This window comes from Passer montanus, unplaced genomic scaffold (genome assembly GCF_014805655.1).
Source record: "Passer montanus isolate IOZ18808 unplaced genomic scaffold, ASM1480565v1 scaffold108, whole genome shotgun sequence".
Classification (NCBI taxonomy): domain Eukaryota; kingdom Metazoa; phylum Chordata; class Aves; order Passeriformes; family Passeridae; genus Passer; species Passer montanus.
In genome coordinates this window covers 941,142-958,834 of record NW_024357392.1, presented here as the reverse complement: position 1 = coordinate 958,834, position 17,693 = coordinate 941,142, and the positions used below count along the sequence as shown (strand labels likewise).

The window sequence follows — 17,693 nt, the reverse complement described above, 5'->3', positions numbered from 1 at the left end:
CAGCGTATCTTTACAGACTGTGATTTAAGTGAGGTAAAGCCCAGAGGCCGGGCACCAGGATTTTGGGAAGCAGCCGGAAGGCGGGAAGCGCGCCCCGACAGAGAAGCGGGGACGCGGCGCTTTCGCTGGGATCGGAGAAGGCGCTGCTCCCGGTCCCTGACGGCTGCGGCGGCTTCGTGTGCCGCCCTTGCCCGGTGGGAGCGGCCCGAGAAGGCGAGCAGGGGGCCGGGAAGCGCTGCTGAAGCCGAATCGCTGGCGCAGGGGCAAAACTCAGCGGCGGCCTCGCTCCCTCAGCTCCTCCCTCAGGCACAGCTGCGCCCTCGCGCCTCGGCCGCGCCCCTCACCAAAGGGCGGGAAGGGCCGTGAGGGGCCGCCCCCGCTCCGGAGCCCCGGCGGGCTGAGGCGGGAGGGCTGCTCGGCTCTTGGCGGCCATCGCCTCCGGGCGCCCTCAGGGGTGCTCCGCCTGCCCGCGGGGTGTTAGCGCTGGGGAACCCCCCACAGCAGGACCCGGGCAGCAGGTGCAGGTACGAAACGCTTCAGCTCCAGTGACGGCCTGTCCTGGAAGCTTCAGCGGGATCAGCGTTGCTGCTTTAGTTCGCCTCAGTCCCTCAGGAGAGTTGGCTTGAGGAGTTGGTGTGTCCTTCGAGGGGCAGAGCCGCGTTAGGGGTGAGGGAGAGTGGCCGCCGTATGGGGAAGGACACCGGGGCTGGTTCCACCCCAGCCCTGGGCGAGTTGCTCCTGGTGTTCCTGTGGAATAGCTTGACCAGGAGACTGATGGGGCTTCTGCAGGGTGTTTTTACTACTGGCAGCGTTAGTGAGTTGAGTTTCCTTAGGTCGGTCGGAAATGGCGAGCAGCAATGGCTGTTTTGAGGGTGCGGCAATGTTCGCCTTCGACCCCGCGCCTGAGAAGATTTTGCCCCCCGAGGTTTTCAGACAGCCAATTTCAAAGGATCTCTCCGAGGCTGTGACTGCAAGGCTGAATCCTCCACCTTGTGTGACGTGCATTGAACCAGGGGTGGTGAAAAATCCAGGTATAGTTTGCAGTTTATACACCAGGATTGGCTGTTAATGCTATTGAAAGTAACTTTGCTTTTTCTTATAGCTGTATTTTCTTACATGACTTCTTCGGCATCTCCTTAAACTTGTCCCTCCTCTTCTAAGGTCTTTTTGTGCTGGAAGTTTTTTTAGCCATTTGTTGTGGAGTGGCCTGTGTAGTCTGCAGCATTACTTACTTATAAAGTTCAAGTTAAAAAGCACTGTCGAATGACAAAGTATAGATGATGTTCTGCTGCATGAATTTTCATAAATAACCTTGTGAAGTGTTTGAGATGTCCCAGGATGTATTTTGAATTGCTTTGAGTAGTTGTGTTGCAGTAAAGGCACCTGTAAAGACACTTAAAAATGAGGATGTCTTACACTTGTTGATTGGGAAGTGGTTGTGCTTGGGTGTATCACGCCCCTGAAGTTGCTAATTTCATCTATCCAGTGGTTGCTGAAACTTCTATAGTGTCTTGCAACAAGGAGTCCCACTGCTGCTCAGCTTTGTGTGGAAAAAACACAGAGTCCACCGTTTGGTGTCTGTCATCAGCAACTTGGATTTGATTGTTTATTTACAAGAGGGGGGGGATATATATAATGGGGTTTTTTTTTGTAGTGTATCTCTCTGTATATATTCAGGGATTACGGGATTTACTACAGTAAAAGGTTTGATGCTTGTAAAAGAGGATGCACGCACTGCTTTGGAATTGCTGTTGTTGCTAATCTAGGGTTCAGTACAAAGCAGTAACGCTCTACAGCAAATTGTGGGTTGCTTTTTTAAGAAGCATCTGAAAAGCATTTATTGTAAGCAGATTTTCAGAGGTTGTTTTCTGTTCTCGCCTTAATTTTGTTTAAGGACCTTTTCTTTTTAAAGGAGCTGACACCACCACATTTTCAGTCTTTCCCTCACAGAGAGACCTGGATTTGATTGAAAGATACAAACAGGGAGTAATAAACTCAGTATCTGCCTTGCACCTCTTTGCCAAAACACACCAGCTGCAGCTTGAATTGAAAGAAACGAGCGTGGCAGGTAAACACTTCTGCTGCCAAATAAAGTGGTGTTTGCTTATCCTTGAGAGTACCTGAGTTGATTTGATAAAGCTGAACCTTGTTACTGTTGATTGCACGGCCCCCCATAGCCTGGGGTTTGGCTGCCCTTGCGTTGCCTCCACAGCTGGTTCTCGTTGTGGGGTGCTGCAGAAATCCATCAGGTTGATTGGCTTTAATTAATTGGTGTTACCAGAGCTTTTGTGAAGAGTGCGTGAAGTGAAAGCTGCCAAAATTTTTGGAGAGGTTAGGGATGAGTAAAAAACTTTGCCAAAACTGTCTTTTTGTCTTGTATTTGTTCTGGGAATTAATATAAGGACATAAAGCTAGGGATGAAGTGCCTTAAAATCATTTCACTGATTGCGTTTGCTTTTTTCTTCTCCCTTAAAGGCGATGTCATAAGGCCTTATTTTGCCTTTTGTGCTGTGATAAATGGTGTTTGCTACAAGACTGGGCTGGGAAAGAACAAGAAGGAATCTAAATTAAATGCAGCTAAACTGGCTCTTGCTGAGCTGCTTAACCTGGAGAACACAGGGGCAAAGTCTTTTGAAGATTCAGGTAAATACTGTAGCAACACCTAGTTAGAACTTGAAATGCTTGGCGTCCTGTGCAAAACATCTGTGGTTTTATTAAATGCTGCAGTATTGGCCTCTGTCAGGTTTTTTTGGATCCTTGGGGCAAATCTGTAGTTTAGTTCTGAAACTGTTCTTCATTTTTGTCATTTGTGTATTAAGAGTTGCATCAGCTGATGCCAGGAATACTGAAGGAATTAAGTCATTGCTGTTGCACTTGATTTGCTTCTCACTACATGCAGCAACACGAAGTACATCTCAAGTGGGTTTGAAGTTTTGTGATTAAAAGGGTTCCCCACTGAGATACTGCTTTCAGCAGAGTTCAGTTGCCATAATATTTTATCTTCTTTTGAGTTTTCTGTCTGAATCATTCTAATATTACAAGGACTTCAGAATCAGAAGTTCATTCAGAATTAGAAAGTTTGATTTGCTGCAAATAGTGTGAGATTTATGTTTAGAAATTAGGCATGTCCATCCCACTTGAAAATGTTCTTCAATTCTTAGCTTTTCCCTGTGTTCCTGCTGAGCCCCGACCTCCAGGAAACTCTGCTTGTGTTTCAAGGACTGGTAAGGAATAGTCTTGCTTTTTCTCTGGTGATTCAAATTGCTCAAATAGTTTCTTTTAAAAATTTTTCACCTTTTAATACATTTAGTGATCTCTGTGTTGTTAGTATTGTTTTAAACATATTTGAAGGCTGTAAGAACTAGTATTACTAGGTGGGTTCTAAAAAAGGACATACCTTCAGTAAATTGCTTGAGTTCAGTAAGTGGCTTGAATTTCTGTCCCCAGGCCAGGTGTAGAAATAGAAATCTCTGTCCTTACTTGAGCTGGAGTGCAGTAGGTGATCAAACTTGGGCTGTATCTGTTGTTACTGTAATGGATGACAAAAGTGTTTGGGTGTTCTTGAGCTGTTTTTAATCCTGAGGCTCTTCAGAATCCCAAAAGTACGTGTGGTTGTGCTTATACCGTGTGTTGAGGGTTATAATTTCACAAGTTGCTCACGTCTGCTTTTTCTGCTACCTGCAAATTTGCATCTTGATGGATTCTATTGTTTCATTTAGGAGGAGAACATATCTATCAAAAACTCTCACAAATGCTTGAGGAAGTGTTTAACCGCCTGACTACCCAACACCCTGAGTACCAAAGCTGTGGCAGCTCCCTGGCTGCCTTCATCATTGAAAAGGGCAAGTCTGGTTTGATTGTGAGCTTTGGGGAGTGGGAAACCTGCTCCCACAGAGCACGGAGAGCTTGGTGGGCAGCCAGCCCAGGTGAACCCAGCACCGTCTCTGGTTTCAGGTGGGCAGCAGGAAGTGGTGGCTCTGGGGACAGGAGAATGCAACTACAGCCGGCGCTTGGAGTCCTGTGGGAGGCTCTTGCATGACAGCCATGCCATTGTCACTGCCAGGCGTTCCCTGCTCAGGTGGGAATGTCTCTGCAAATCCTTCCCTTGCTGCCAGTTTGTGTCAGTTTCACTCCTGCACTTGAATTCTGTAGTTATATAAACAAATAGTGAATAATAATAATATAAATATGTATCTAGATTATCTACAAATACATAATAAAATATATAATTTATGAAAAATAAAGTATTTCATGTAAAATATATTATTTATTTTACTTTTAGATACTTGTACAGGCATCTTTTGCTGTTCTATAACAAAAATCCAGCCAAGGCAGAGAGATCCATATTCTGCACAGCCCCAGGCTCAAAGCTGCTCACCTTAAAGCAAAATATAACTCTCTCTCTGTACATGAACCAGCTTCCAAAAGGAACTGCTCAGTTAAAATCTGAGGTGTAAGTACTGTGGCATTTCCTGAGATATAGTGGAAGATGAATTTTTATCTTGTTTTGGGAACATTAATGTCCAGGGTAGTTGTGATAAATATGCAATACAGATCAATATGATGATACAATTTTCATTTCTGCATGGGTTATAGAAGTTTATTGGCTTTGTTTGTTACAGACAATAACCTGTTAACCCCTCTCTCAAGATACTATTCCAATACCATTAAATCATTACTTTAACCACTGAGCAGGTGGACGTAATGATTTAATGCCATCATATGCACTACAAGAATGGAGTACAAAAAGCCTTGAATTGGAGCAAGAGGTGCTGCTTTGATGTCTTACCTCTTTATAACTAAGGGAAAAAACTGTTTTGCTTCAGAACAGTCCCTGGTTTGTCTCCCTTAGGGTTGTATCTTCTTATTTAAGTATTTTGAATTACAGTGTGAGTTACGTTTTAAAGGAGATTTTAAGAACCTTAGAGCTGTTTTTTCACAAGTAACTTCTGTTGGAGTGTGAGTAGACAAAAAGTGACTGCCTGTTCGCAGCTGATTTTTTTTTTTCATGTGTGCATTAAAATTAGACTGGCGGCTGAGATTAGATTGAGTGGCTATTTCCTGTTCAAATACTGATTTCAGTATTCTAGGGACTCAATCAGCTCAATCTGGTGTTTTTAAGAATTACAGACATTGAAGATAATACAAGGCCTAGATCTACTGACAATTTTTTCCTCAGAAACAGCCTTAGTACTCTGATCAGAGATTGCAGTAAGCAGTGTCTTTCTCACTGAAATCCATTCTCCTGCCCTCCCGTAGGCATCTTGGTCCTCAGTCTATATCCGCTTACGAAGCCAGCGAAGAACTGAGTCTGCACGTTGCTCTAGAAGGCAGGATTTACCTGGCTGTTTGCTGTCCCCCCAAGACTGTCAGAGTGAGCAGCATGTCAGCTGGTGACAAACTGACCAAGTGGGAGGTGGTTGGTCTTCAGGGAGCCTTGCTGAGCCACTTCATTGAGCCTGTGTACATCAGCAACATTCTCGTGGGTATGTTCAGTGCAAATTCCAGGTGGGGGGAGGTTGTGTGTTTCTGTATTCCAATTTGATTGCGTTTTATAAAGCATGAACTAAACCAAAAATTCTCTGAAGAATTACAGAATTGTTCATTGAGATGCAGTGGACCAAAGTGTATTTATTTTGTAGGCAGTCAGAAATGCTGTTGGATGTGCGGTCATGTGGGCAAACTCCTCAACAGATTTTCTAGTCTGAAAGGTTGAAATTCTGTTTTAGCAGGGAGCATAAAGAGTTGGTGAAAAACAGTGGTTCAGAAAGAGAAAACATCCAGTGAAAATAATGGTGCTTCTGGAGAAGAAAGTGGGAAAACATTTTTGTTCTTTGAATTGAATATTGGAACTGATCTTTACAAACATGAATTTTATGTGAAAAAATGCCTACAATAGATTAGGAATGCAGAAATATCTGCATTTTTAACTATTTAGTTTGGTGTGCTTGTGACTGATCCTGTCCTGTTTACTAGGAAATGGAAGTTGTAAGGATACAAAAGGACTGGACATAACCATAAAGCAGCGTCTGGATGATGAACTTATTTCAAAGCTTCCTGTGCATTACCTGGTCAATAGATCTCATATTTACTTGGTGAAAGCTGCATTGCCAATCCAAACAGATTTGAACCAGTGGTCGCTTAGTTTGAATTGGACATTGTCAGATACATCTCTGGAGGTCGTGGATGGATTAAGTGGGAAAACCACTGAAAGGTCAGCATTTACCTTCATTTTGTTGGATATAATGGGTTTGTGCTGGTTTACTTGAGTATTCAGTTTTTAAGCTATGAGAGAAATTCTCTGCTGTGTTAGCTGAAAGCATCCTGTGCTTAGGTGAAGTTTTAGAGCTCTTGGAAGTTCACAGTGAGATACCAAGATAACCAAACAAAACAGTTGTCCCGGTGGAGATTGCCTGTAGTAGTGAAAATATTTTAGCTTTCACAATGCATAAAACAAATTAGGATTCCAGTTGAGGTGGATTCCAGCATGATGACATTCACAAAGTGTTAGGAGGGAGGGGAGAATCCCTGGAAGCACCAGAGCATCTCCGTGTAGTGAGTTTGTTCCCGAGTTCCATCCCCGTTTCCCTGCTCTGCCCGCAGCTCCCCGTTCCGCAGCGGCACCTGCCTGGCCAGCCGCCTGTGCAAGGCCGCCATGTTCAGCCGCTTCAGGATGCTCGCCAGGGAAGCGGGACGGGCTGACCTGCTCCAGTTTGCAACATACCACGAGGCAAAGGTGAGCTGACACAGGGAGAGGTGTCATTTGGGCAGCGTTTGTGCTTGTAACATGCTGGTGGTAAGGAACTCAGATCTCTGTAACCGTAAATCCGGAGATTTTTCAAGGTTTTTTCTTTTCTCGTCTTTTAGGTTAAATCTCAGTTGTACCAAGAAGCTAAAAGCTTGCTGCAGAGCTACTTGGAGCAACACAGTTACGGATCCTGGATTGTGAAGTCTTCGCATATTGAACAGTTCAGTGATTGATGGAGGTGCATTAAATGTCAAGTCAGTTTGAATGATCTGTTTCAGTAAATAGAGTTCTGAGTAGTGAATGTGCAACTTTTAAGTTTGTAGTTACAGGAAGAAAACAATTCCAGAATTGCTTCTTGTCAGTTTAAATGCAGTTTTTAAACCACCTGTAGTAGTTCAATCTTTTCCCAAAAATTTATGTTTTCTCATACTTGGGAGTGTCCAACAGCTTTGTTCTGCTTTGCCCCCCCCAGTGCCCCCTCATTTCAGCTCACTGGCCCTGACTCCTACAAATCCCCACCCTGTGGAATTAACATGTGTTTTTCCTGATGGTTTCAGGATTTCTATATATTGACTTCTTCTTTTTCCTCCCTTTCTCATAACTTTAGAAAAGAAAAAATCAGTAAAAGCTGGATTTCTTTAAAAAACCATATACTATCCTGAGCGTCTTTCAGGGAGAAGAAAGAAATGGACAGTCTGTGCTGTAATTTTAGGAATTCCTCCTTTGCTGAGAGTTTTGTTTAGTGTGAATCTGCCAAGTGGCTTATTATTTATGTTGTTTGTGCTGGAAGAGTTAAATAATAATTTTTGTATTTCCAAATGTGAAACCTGGAATGACCAGCTGCTATTCAACTTTTTTATGACAATTACTGGTTCTGGTAGTACCTTTAAAGCACTATGCAGGTGTTAAAGCTGTAATTCAGAAAATAATGCAATGTAGTACAGAAGTCTCCAGAAACCAGGTTTCTTCAGCTTCTGTGGTTTGCCTCAAACCCCATCAGTGTTAATGCTTGTGGATGAGTTGGACTCCTGCACTGAAGATGACTTCATCGCTGCACTGACAAGTCCTAGTGGAATCATCTGTGTACACAGTAACCTGGAAAATAGTGCCTGTCCCAAGGGAATTTACTTAATTTTAAGTCCTGGTAAGAAGAACATGGTAGCATTGGGAAGGTGTTATGAAGTGCCATGTTTGGAGTTGGTGTGGTCTTGTGAACAGTGGTGTGTTTGAGCTAGACACTACACCTGGATTATGTTTGTGGTTCCTGTAAATCATGCAAGTGGGGAGTTACACAGTGTTCTCATACATCAGGGATAGTGAGGGTAGTGCTGTAGTCATGTTTCACCTTCTTAGTGTTAGAGGATTCTTCAAAGAACTTTCTCCTCCTGGTGTTTGTTTTTTTCCTTAATCTGTTCTTCCAGCTAATATGTAGAATCTTGTGTGGGGGTGATCTTATGGTGATTTACAAGTTGTTGAAACTTGTTGACTTGTTAATGCTTAGTCCTTCGACTTTTTTTGTGCTCTCTTGTTTTCTGTTACTGTCCCTTAAGTTTTTGGGATTGTGTGATGGTTTTTGGTTAATTGTGGCACATGTTCCACAGACTGCTTGTTCCTTGTAATGTTTTCTAAGAATGCTTGGGAATGGCCATAATATTGTGGGCTAGAACACTGTGTTGCCTTTTTGAGGGGTGTTAAAAAGTTCAATAAATGTCCTTGACAATGCATTAGCTGTATCTTCATACATACAGATGGTGGGAAGTTATATACGTGTCAAATTTGACATACACATGGCATACCACACATGTTCGCATTCTGAACACTCCTGGATTATTTTTTGGATGGCCTTAGTCTTGTGCTGAAATACTGGCACCAAGGTGTTTCCTGTTGTTGACTCAGAAACTTGAAATATGCTCAAGTACATACTTAGTACAAGCTTTTATTGTGTGCTTTTTGTTAATTGAACAGCAAACTGAAATTTCCATAGAGCTTAGGTGCTTCCTTAGGAAGAGACATGTTTATTAGTGAAAAGGATGTGTTTAGCTGGACTTGATCACTGTGTCTTTGAGCAGTAACTTGATGGCACCAGTGTAGGTCCAGTTCTTTTATCTGGATTCTTCTTTGATTAAGTAGTAGCATATGCAGCATGCACTAAGCTAGTAAATGGAAGCATGGAGACGTTGCATCCAGGTTTTTCCTCGGCTACTTCAGTGATTCCAACATGTATGACCCTACAAGCTTGAGAGAGGCAAGAGTGCTGCAGTTCCAGTGCTGAGGGTGAAGCTGTATTCCCAACAGCTGTATTCCTTGCACACAGAGCAGGTGTGCATCACACAGATGTGGCACAGAGCAGACAGGCAGGTGAGTACCAGCAGCAGCGGTCTGTGGCGGAGCTCAGCCTCTCCCTTCCCTGCTTGAGAAGAACTGAGCTCACGGGGGAGGAATGGATGTACACATGGGTATGGAATGGGGTGCTCTGTGGGGGTGTGCTTTCCAACTCATGAAGCTCTACCTGGCTCACACAGCTGGAGTTGCACACCGTGACCTTCAGGAATAGTACGTCCCAGCTGTGTGCCCCCACTGAGACTCTCCAAACCACATGCTGCTCTCTCTACTTCTCTGCTGCTCCCTTCACCTTCCCTCTGCTGTGGGGTGGAGTAGAAAATTTGGGGCTGAAAGGCAAAGGCCATGGAGTTGGGATAAGAACAATGTACTGGAAACAGTGATGGTTCACATGGGGGGGGAAAAACCCCAATAATAAACAATAGTTGACAGCTCCTTCCACCATTTGTTGAACCAGGAGGGAATCCTCCCTGGAAGAGGATCCCTTTCCTCCAACCCTGGTAATGATGTGTGGCGATACAGTGACCTCTGTGTCTTGGCTGTGCCCTTTCCTGGATGGAACCAGAACATTTTTCGTCCTTATGTAGGAACACAGGTCTCATTTCCATAGCCAATGGCTCTCCCTCCAAGATGTCAGTTGAGTTAATTTGGTCCATCACTGTGGGTTGTCTATCCTAGATGTACATGTAATACATACAATATTACACAGTTCAACATTACAGACTCTTCTCACCCAGAAATCAAATTGCCTTCAGGTACAAATTGCGTTTCCCCATCTCTCTGCATTACTGGTCATGTGCCCCTGGGTTTGGGGGCAAAAACAATGCCACAGCTGGTTTTGCCTCTGCTTGAGGCAGGGCTAATCCACTGTATAATGTCATGCATTGTATCATGTCACACCACATCTCAGACTTCGGACATCCACATGCATGTCACATAAATGTCACGTGCCACATATGCGCACACCCCTGTTGTGTCACATGTCAAGCCTCTTAATTTGGTACTAGAGCTGTGCAATGAATTGGGAGAAGGCAGCTCAGGAAATCAATTTTGATAACTCTTCTTATGGGTTCTGTGGCTTTTTTACAGCATAGTGAGGGAAGGTATGTCTAGTAAAGTTCACCTTGTTATGCATTTTCAGATGCTTTTAACAACACCCTTGTTCTCTAAAGACATCTTTTAAAGTTTGGGCAAATACAGAAGCTGGTCCTGCAGATGCTGTTTAAGAATGTGAGCCTTCCTATAATTAGATGTAGATTTGACAGACATAACCATGTGTAGCACAAGCACCTTTCTCACACCTCAGCTAGCTCTTTGTGTCAGCAGTCTTTATACAAGTATTTGAAAAAGTATCTTGAACTTCTTGCTGGAGGTGCTTTGAGCGGAGCAAGGCAGCCTGAGCATGGTTTGAAATTCTACATCAGATCATGGCTACTGTGCAAGTGTAATGTTATCCCCAAAACTAGAGCCAGGACAAGCAAAGCCTCCTCTTTCTGTGTCTGTGAACCTGCAGGTGTCTCAGAATAGCCCAACTCCAGTTTGTGCAGACCAAATACAGTAAAAAGTGTACGTAGTTTCACACTGCTTGTGTTTGTGAAATTGCTAATGAGCTCCAGCTTCTGCCTTTCCTTATGAATGCATGGGTGAGTATCTGTTTACCATCCTTTCCTGCTTTCTGAGCTGTTTGACTGTTCCTGCCTTTATCTAATGTTTACTGTTCAGGGATTTAGGAAACGTCTTGGCTATTCCACATGGGATGTCCAGCTTCACAGACTGGCTCCAGTGTAGGTTTAACTGAGCTGCCAAAGCTGAGGGCTCTTAGGCTTAAGGAAATAATAAAGAAAGCCTTATTTATCAAGAGAATTATGTTTAATGAAAACTGCTACTTTGCCCTCTCTCTGGTTGCTGAGAGCTGGAGCAGCACTGCCACAACACTGCCCACAGACAAATACCTGAGCTGATACTGAAAGAGGTTTGCAAAGCCATATATTGTGGCTGATGCTGTTTCTACATGCTGCATTTAAGAATTTTTAGAGTAAGAAGGAATCTATGTAAAAAGAAGGATTTTTCTCCAAAGATTGCCAAGGTGGAAGGAATTCTTAGGCTGAAGTTTCTTGCCTGTTTTCTCATCTTCTGAGTCCTACTGTATTCAAGTATTTTTGTTGTTACTGTCATCTGATTTGAGGAGAGGGTGGGGCTTATCTGTTTGTGGCTGAGGTGACTGACAGTATTTACTTTCCTGAGTCCTTGTGGGTGGGAACAGAGCGCTCCTTCACCGTGAGAAGAGAAGATGAGTGGAGAAACAGACAGCAGTGCTGTGAGTATTTTCCCAGTTTTGGCAGAAAGCTGTCATTAACGCCCATTTTCTCTTTGCAGCATGCAAAGAAACTGCTGTTTTTTCCATTGCTAGTCTGGTTTTAAGTCTAAGGTGAAGTACTCCATACCACACCCACCAGGAAAGCACATCAAAGTCTAAACGATGATAGCTGATAGCTGTTGTAGTAGGCTCACTTTCATCAATTATAGCCTGCCTTGCTAGTATTGACTTGGGGCTTTTGTGTAGTTAAAAATGCTCTTCTGTAGTAAAGAAGCCTCTTACATGATTTCTTTGTCACAGAGCTGTGTCCATCTGCGTTGGGATGGACACTCCCTTACTGCGTTGGGAGTAAGGATATTTCTGAGGTTCCATGGTAGGATTTCTGACAATGCAGTGTGTTCACATGGATTTCTATCTTCAGTTTCATGTCAGTTTTAGTGTTCTGGGACCTCAGTTACCTGCACAATTGTTACTTCAAGTGTGTTACTGTTTTCGTAATGCTTCCCTGTCTCTGAAGAATTTTGAGAACTATATATTTTGCTTACACCAATGAGAAAAATGTGTCCTGCAGGAAGCTTGTGTAGCTGAGTAGTACAGCTCAGGAAAAAAAAAAGAAGTTTTCTTTTCTGAGGGGAAGCAATTTGGTGCTCTATACCTTGTGCTGTATGCCAGCATAAACTGGCATTTTATATTGCTTAAAAAGGTTATCTGCAGGTGTCTTGCTTTGAGCCTGGTACCTGCACACTTGCATGCTGCTGAATGCTTCACTGGGGGTTTTAGTGTGTGTTTTTAAAAAAATAGATATTAAGTCACCCATAAAAACGACAGTGTCATAACAAAGAAGACTCTAGACATGATTTTTATATGTCCATGACATTTATTAAATGTAATCCACAATAACTTTTAATAGCTTTTTCAATAAATAGTTGTCTCAGGTTGTTGACAAAGTGACAATGAGTTTTCCAAAGAACGTTGAGCCCCTAGGGCTTACAGAAAGGATCAAGTGTGATCTTAGAACAGACTCTTACCACTCCCATTAAGAATTGTTAGTGGTCCCAAAATGGACAACAAGCTAGCAGTATGCCACATGGCAAAATATATAAATTATTCAGAATTAAATATTTCAATAAATAATGTAGCAGTAAAAATAAAAATTGTTATAAAATTTGTTTCTGCATAGATTGCAGGAATCTGGTCATTTCTTGGTGAAATTCAGGAAACTTTTTCTTCTCATTGGCTTCACACTTCTTGCATGTCGGGTTTGAGAAATGAGGGCCCTGCAATACAGAGAATTTTATTGATTGGTGGTAACTTCCTTGCTAGCTGGTTTTAACAATGACACATCAACTTCTGTAAAGATGTTCCTTTAACAAAAAAAACCCCTTAATATTTGTAGCCTGAGGAGTACTCCTAAAATGCTGCAAGAATATCTAGGCTATGGATTTTAGTCTAATAGTATGTCAAGGTGTACTACATTCATCCCTGGGCCCTCCAGTCGTAAACTTTTTAGAAAATTGGCACAGTTTTCAAAGCCATTGCTATGTAAGTATTTGTTATGCTTTTGTCAGCATAAGATGCTTTGCATGATTCAGCAAAGATATTTTATTAAATGTTGGCTTGTATGACTCAAATCTACAAGCTCAAATCTACTTTACTCTGTTAGATTGCCATGCAAATAGATGTTTTCACGTAGTTAATCTTAGAATATTTTTTTGTACAAAGCCCTGTATTTTGTGAGTTGATAACACAGGTCTTGATGCATGAACATGCTGATTCTGGCATGGCTTTTCGCTAATTGTGAAACACTATTTCCTTTTTTTTTTTTTCTGGTAGTACTTGCAAAAGATTGCCTACCATAAAGTCCTCAAGATTCTTCTCGATATTTATTACAGGTCGCTTGTACTTCTCTTCCACGTCATATTTCAAGACCTTCAGTTCTTTCAGGAAGCATGCTAGAGTTGTGTAGTTGCACTCCTAGAACAATCAGCAAAATTGTTATATTTGTGACTTGTCTTCCTTGTTCCAGTTTCCAAAATCTCAGTTCCCTGAGTTTTTTACCCTCATCTCAGGAACTGAGCTGTTTGTTTTCTGCAGTGCATTACAGTTCATTTTTTTGCCCTCAAAGTCGTATTGGGGGATGTTACATGTTGGCTTAATTCTGCAGCTTTTGAAAAATGAGTAACCTTTACAAGACACTTGAAGTGTTGCAATATCTCTGGGGGACACAAAGCTGCAATATTTATTCCTGAAGTGAGTCTTCCTCCTGGTTGCTATCTGAAAATCATGGGTTAGCAAACAGGTGGCCTCTCCTAGAGGCATCCTGAGTTGATGCACTTCGGTTGCTCTATCTCATGTCTGCATCAGAGCTGGCTTTGGAACAGGGTGAATAACTTTACACACCCCTTCCCTTTTGCAAGCTATTTCAGGTGCTCGCTGGCAGTACCTTACTGATAGCCCCAAACATTTGCATTTAAGACTTGGAGCTCTGAGATAGCCAGGTCTTAATGCTGCCAGCACACGAGAAAAGGGACACAGATAAGGAAGTGGTTGCAGAATCTGACTTTAAATCTGTACTGAAACAAAAGTGTTGTCAAGTGAGAAGTCTTCTGCATTAGAAACTTAGCAGAGGTTCAGAGCAGCTAACAGATAACTTGTATAAAGCTTTTAACTACTTCCCAGTACTAAATAATTCATGCTCTTGTTGCTGAATGAAAGGTAGTACAAATCAGCAGCCGGTCTGCAGTAGAGCTGTATTCAGAATACTCTCTGCACACTGATGTGCTGAGTTTCAGAGAGGTGGCCACAATGATGGTATTCTTGTGGGAATAAGTCTCAGGTATTAACTCAGTGCTATACATAATAATGTACAGCTTATGTATCCGGAAGGGCTTGGTTAAGTTGTATTCATGAAGAGAATTAAGTAGAGCATAACTGAGTTTCATCATTGATGGGATGCAGAAAACTTACAACATCTTAAACAGAACCAGCTCTGCCTCTAGTTTAGATAAAGTCTAGGTATAGTCTGGCTCTACCTCTACTTTAGATAAAATGTGGCTGATTTCATGTGGATACTCCTTTAATCTATTTCTAAGTCTGGTTTCATTCTTAGAATTGTTCCTGTGTATTGCCTCCTGTAAATCTTATACCATCTTTAAATTTTTCATGAACCACTTTTTTTCCTGTGAATTCAAGCATGTTTTAAGCAGGATGAATACAAAGTATTCATTTTGTGTTAATAATGCACAGAGGCAATGAGATAATATTGCATGTCAGCCTTTTAATGCTTGAGAATAAAAAGCAAAAGCAGAAGTTCCTTTAAGAAATTGCACTCCCTAAATTGAATTAAAACTGAATTAAAATTCAAACTTACCTGTCTGTCATTCGGTGTGTAAAAGTCAAGAAAATCCTGTAGAGAAGGAGGGGGGAAAGTTAATTTTTCTGAAAAAATTACTTAGCAAAACCAAATCCAAATTAATCTTCAGATAGAAGAAAGTCACCACTTACATTGTTGATGTCTTTCAGGAGTTCTAAATCAGCTATTGAAGCTTGAAGACGTGCCTCTTTGTCAGTCTTATTAAGAGGTGCTCCATAAGCTGCAGTCATGAGAATTACTGCTGCAACACAGCCAAAGATGAGGGCTTTGCACATCGTGTCAGTGTTATCTGGATGCCAATATTAGAGTTGAGATGGATGGTGAGAGCTGATAAGTTGTCATTAAGCTGTTTAGTGTATTTATACTCTTCTTTCTGGGGGGGAAAAAGATGGGGGCGTCACGAAGAAGAGGTTTTATTACACATTTTTTCATATGTTCTACCTGTATGGCAAGAATCATTACTTTTGTTTTTCCTCCCCTGATGACACTTTGGAATTTTTATCAAGCAGGAGGGATTTTACCTACATTCACTGCTGTAAGAGAAGCCCACACTCACTTTTGGCAGCCTCTCTTTGTGCTTCCTGCATGAAACACTTTTTCCCTGTGCTGTCCTACTCCCCCATAGAATAGGCCACAGAATATACTCATGCCATACAAAATGTTGTTCTAAAGGTGTATCTTGTAATCATTACTTTAGTGAAGAAGAAAGAAGCCTTCTAACTTTAGTAATTGTTGATTAAACAACAGGAAGAAAGTTGGCTTCCTGTCTGAAGGTGGTGTTTTTACCTGTCATCTTTTGCAAAGGCACGGTAAGCTTAGGTGCCTAACTCAGTCTTTATAGCATCAAATTTGTAACATTGATGTAAAAAATCCATCAGAATCCCTTGTTTGGGGATGAGAAGCTATTCCTTCTATTGCTCTTTATCTTAACACTACTCTTTTTTCATTGTGTGCAACTTTCACTTTTCTGCAGCTTAGAATGAAAATGCACCACTGTAAAGTGTTTACAGATTTTATTGCTGATACCTAACCCGCTGCATTTTGTGGTGTGTATCACAGCACTGAAGTTGATAGTAGGCAGTCATTTGACACTGAACTCTGGCAAAGATAGTATTGTTAAATTTTTTTTCTTTTTCTGCTTCATGTGCCTGTTGGCTGATTTCTTTGGGATGTGAAGTGTTTAAAATTCATGGTTTCCTTCATTTTGCGTGTAGTTCTGAGCCCAATACTCCCCCTGCTGCCCAGGAGGTTCTGACATTATGTGAAACATGGTTCTGCTCAGTGAATTCAGCTGCTGAAGCTGTGTGGAATAAATTCTGGTTTGCACACTGCTGTCGTTTGAAGTTTTGTAGCATTTAGAATGTGCAGGACTGGGTTAGTAACTATTTCACCTGCCATTGCATTATGGAAACCCACATTACATGTTCTGATCCCGCCATCAGAGGGGATGTGGATCTGCTGGAAGTTGGTTAGAATACACTTGGACTTGGATTAAACACAGCCATTAGTATGATTATTTTTATTAGTATGTTCTTCCCCTTAGTCATTACCTCAGTGCTAATTAGCAGTGCAATCCCAGCTCTAGAGAACATCTTAATTTCCTGGTTTTGAAATAAGTACAAACATTTAATGTCTATGGTCATAAGCAAGTCCTAGTAGCTATTGGAGCTTGCAATTTTGTAATATTTGTGCAGTTTCAAGCTTTTTCTGGCACCTTATATTTGTATCTTGTATTTATTCTTGATAGTAACCAATTTGTAATGAGGTGAGCTGCTGAGCACTGGGTTGTCAACTTTTCTCCAGCTTCCTACTGTTTTCTTTTTCAGGTCTTGGAGATCTTAGACAAAAAGAAAGCCTGAGCATTCTGTCAGAACTTTTCAGCAAATTTGCAGCCAGGTCAGTACAAGGTAGACTATTCTAGCTGTAGTCTAAATATAATTGGAAACAGTTCTTTATGTGCTCATTCTTTTCAAAGACAAAGAGGCTGGCACATCCAGGCAGGAGGATGGAATCTTAATATGCAGCATTTAATAAATTGTGCACAGGAGTTTGAGTGATTCATTTTTGCTTAATATTGTGCTGCAGGATTTGTGGTCCAACAGGAGAAAGCAACAGATCTTGTTTTGACCATTCTACTTGGATGTCGCAGGTGAGGAAGAGGAAGAGGTGGCTTGGAATTGGTATTGATGAGCTGAGAAACAGCAAACCCTCAGTCAATGTTAACACATAACTTTGCTGTGCTGGTTGGATTTCAGTTATCATACTCAGTCTGTGCTTATATTTATTACAGGACAAGGAATTACTTGGGGTTTTAGTCATTGATTTAATCCTCCCAGATTTACTTCACTAGAGTTGCTAGCATTTTAACAGGAAATGAAGTTACTCTTTTAAATTGTCCTGGAGTCACAGAGGATAAAGTAGTGCTACAAATGCTGAACTGGAAAAATCCTGCCTTTAAAAAATCTTGGGTCTAGGTACCAATGACCATATCATACAGTGGGGTTTTTTTGGTTTTAATGCACTATTATGAAAGGTAAGTTGATTTAGATCTCATTTCATCTCCAAATTTAATTACACTAAACAATGATATAAAAAAAATGCACCCTGACTGAAAAGCTTTAAGAAACACTGTAAAAGCCTTGCCTAAATTTTCAAGGAAGATTAATTAGCAGTAAACCACATATTTTAAAAAGAAATGGTATTTGTGTGTCAGGGATTGGGAAAGGGAAAAGATTCTTGTTTTAGTGGATTGTTTATACTTTTGGTAGTACTTGTACCTAATTTAAAGATGGGCTGATTTTCTCTTTTAGAAAGTGACTAAAAGTAAATGGCACACACTGACTAAACCCCTAATCTGTACAACTTCAAAGTCTGGAAAAGTTTTTACATAGGATCTGACTCCTCTCAGTTTAGAC

The 17,693-nt window shown here is 41.6% G+C and overlaps 2 protein-coding genes across 4 annotated transcripts in view; both read left to right on the top strand.

Moving 5' to 3' along the window:
* The first annotated feature begins 59 nt into the window (after positions 1–59).
* On the top strand, positions 60–8,472 carry ADAD1 (adenosine deaminase domain containing 1). 2 transcript variants are annotated; one of them, XM_039722598.1, is made up of 12 exons: positions 60–524; positions 834–1,031; positions 1,937–2,068; positions 2,476–2,643; positions 3,162–3,224; positions 3,720–3,842; positions 3,955–4,078; positions 4,283–4,453; positions 5,260–5,486; positions 5,977–6,214; positions 6,604–6,736; positions 6,868–8,472. In XM_039722598.1, the coding sequence occupies exons 2-12, from the start codon at positions 845–847 to the stop codon at positions 6,979–6,981; spliced, it is 1,680 nt and encodes a 559-aa protein (XP_039578532.1). In that variant the 5' UTR covers positions 60–524; positions 834–844; the 3' UTR covers positions 6,982–8,472. The 2 variants fall into 2 exon arrangements, with proteins under 2 accessions (XP_039578532.1, XP_039578524.1); XM_039722590.1 differs by having other exon boundaries at positions 1,913–2,068.
* Positions 8,473–15,018: 6,546 nt separating this feature from the next.
* The window catches only part of BBS12 (Bardet-Biedl syndrome 12), a 74,969-nt gene continuing 72,294 nt past the window's right edge, over positions 15,019–17,693 (top strand). For both annotated transcript variants that reach the window (XM_039722436.1, XM_039722410.1), the window contains exons 1-2: positions 15,019–15,098; positions 16,605–16,674. The gene's annotated coding sequence lies outside the window, so the exon portion shown is untranslated. The remainder of the gene's footprint in view (positions 15,099–16,604; positions 16,675–17,693) is intronic.

Bases quoted from the DNA above. Each gene is read 5' to 3' on its own strand.
- ADAD1 (XM_039722590.1), top strand. From the start codon at position 845: ATGGCGAGCAGCAATGGCTGTTTTGAGGGTGCGGCAATGTTCGCCTTC. The intron at 2,644-3,161 runs GTAAATACTGTA...TTCAATTCTTAG, and splicing joins AAAGTCTTTTGAAGATTCAG to CTTTTCCCTGTGTTCCTGCT. The intron at 6,737-6,867 runs GTGAGCTGACAC...CTCGTCTTTTAG, and splicing joins CAACATACCACGAGGCAAAG to GTTAAATCTCAGTTGTACCA.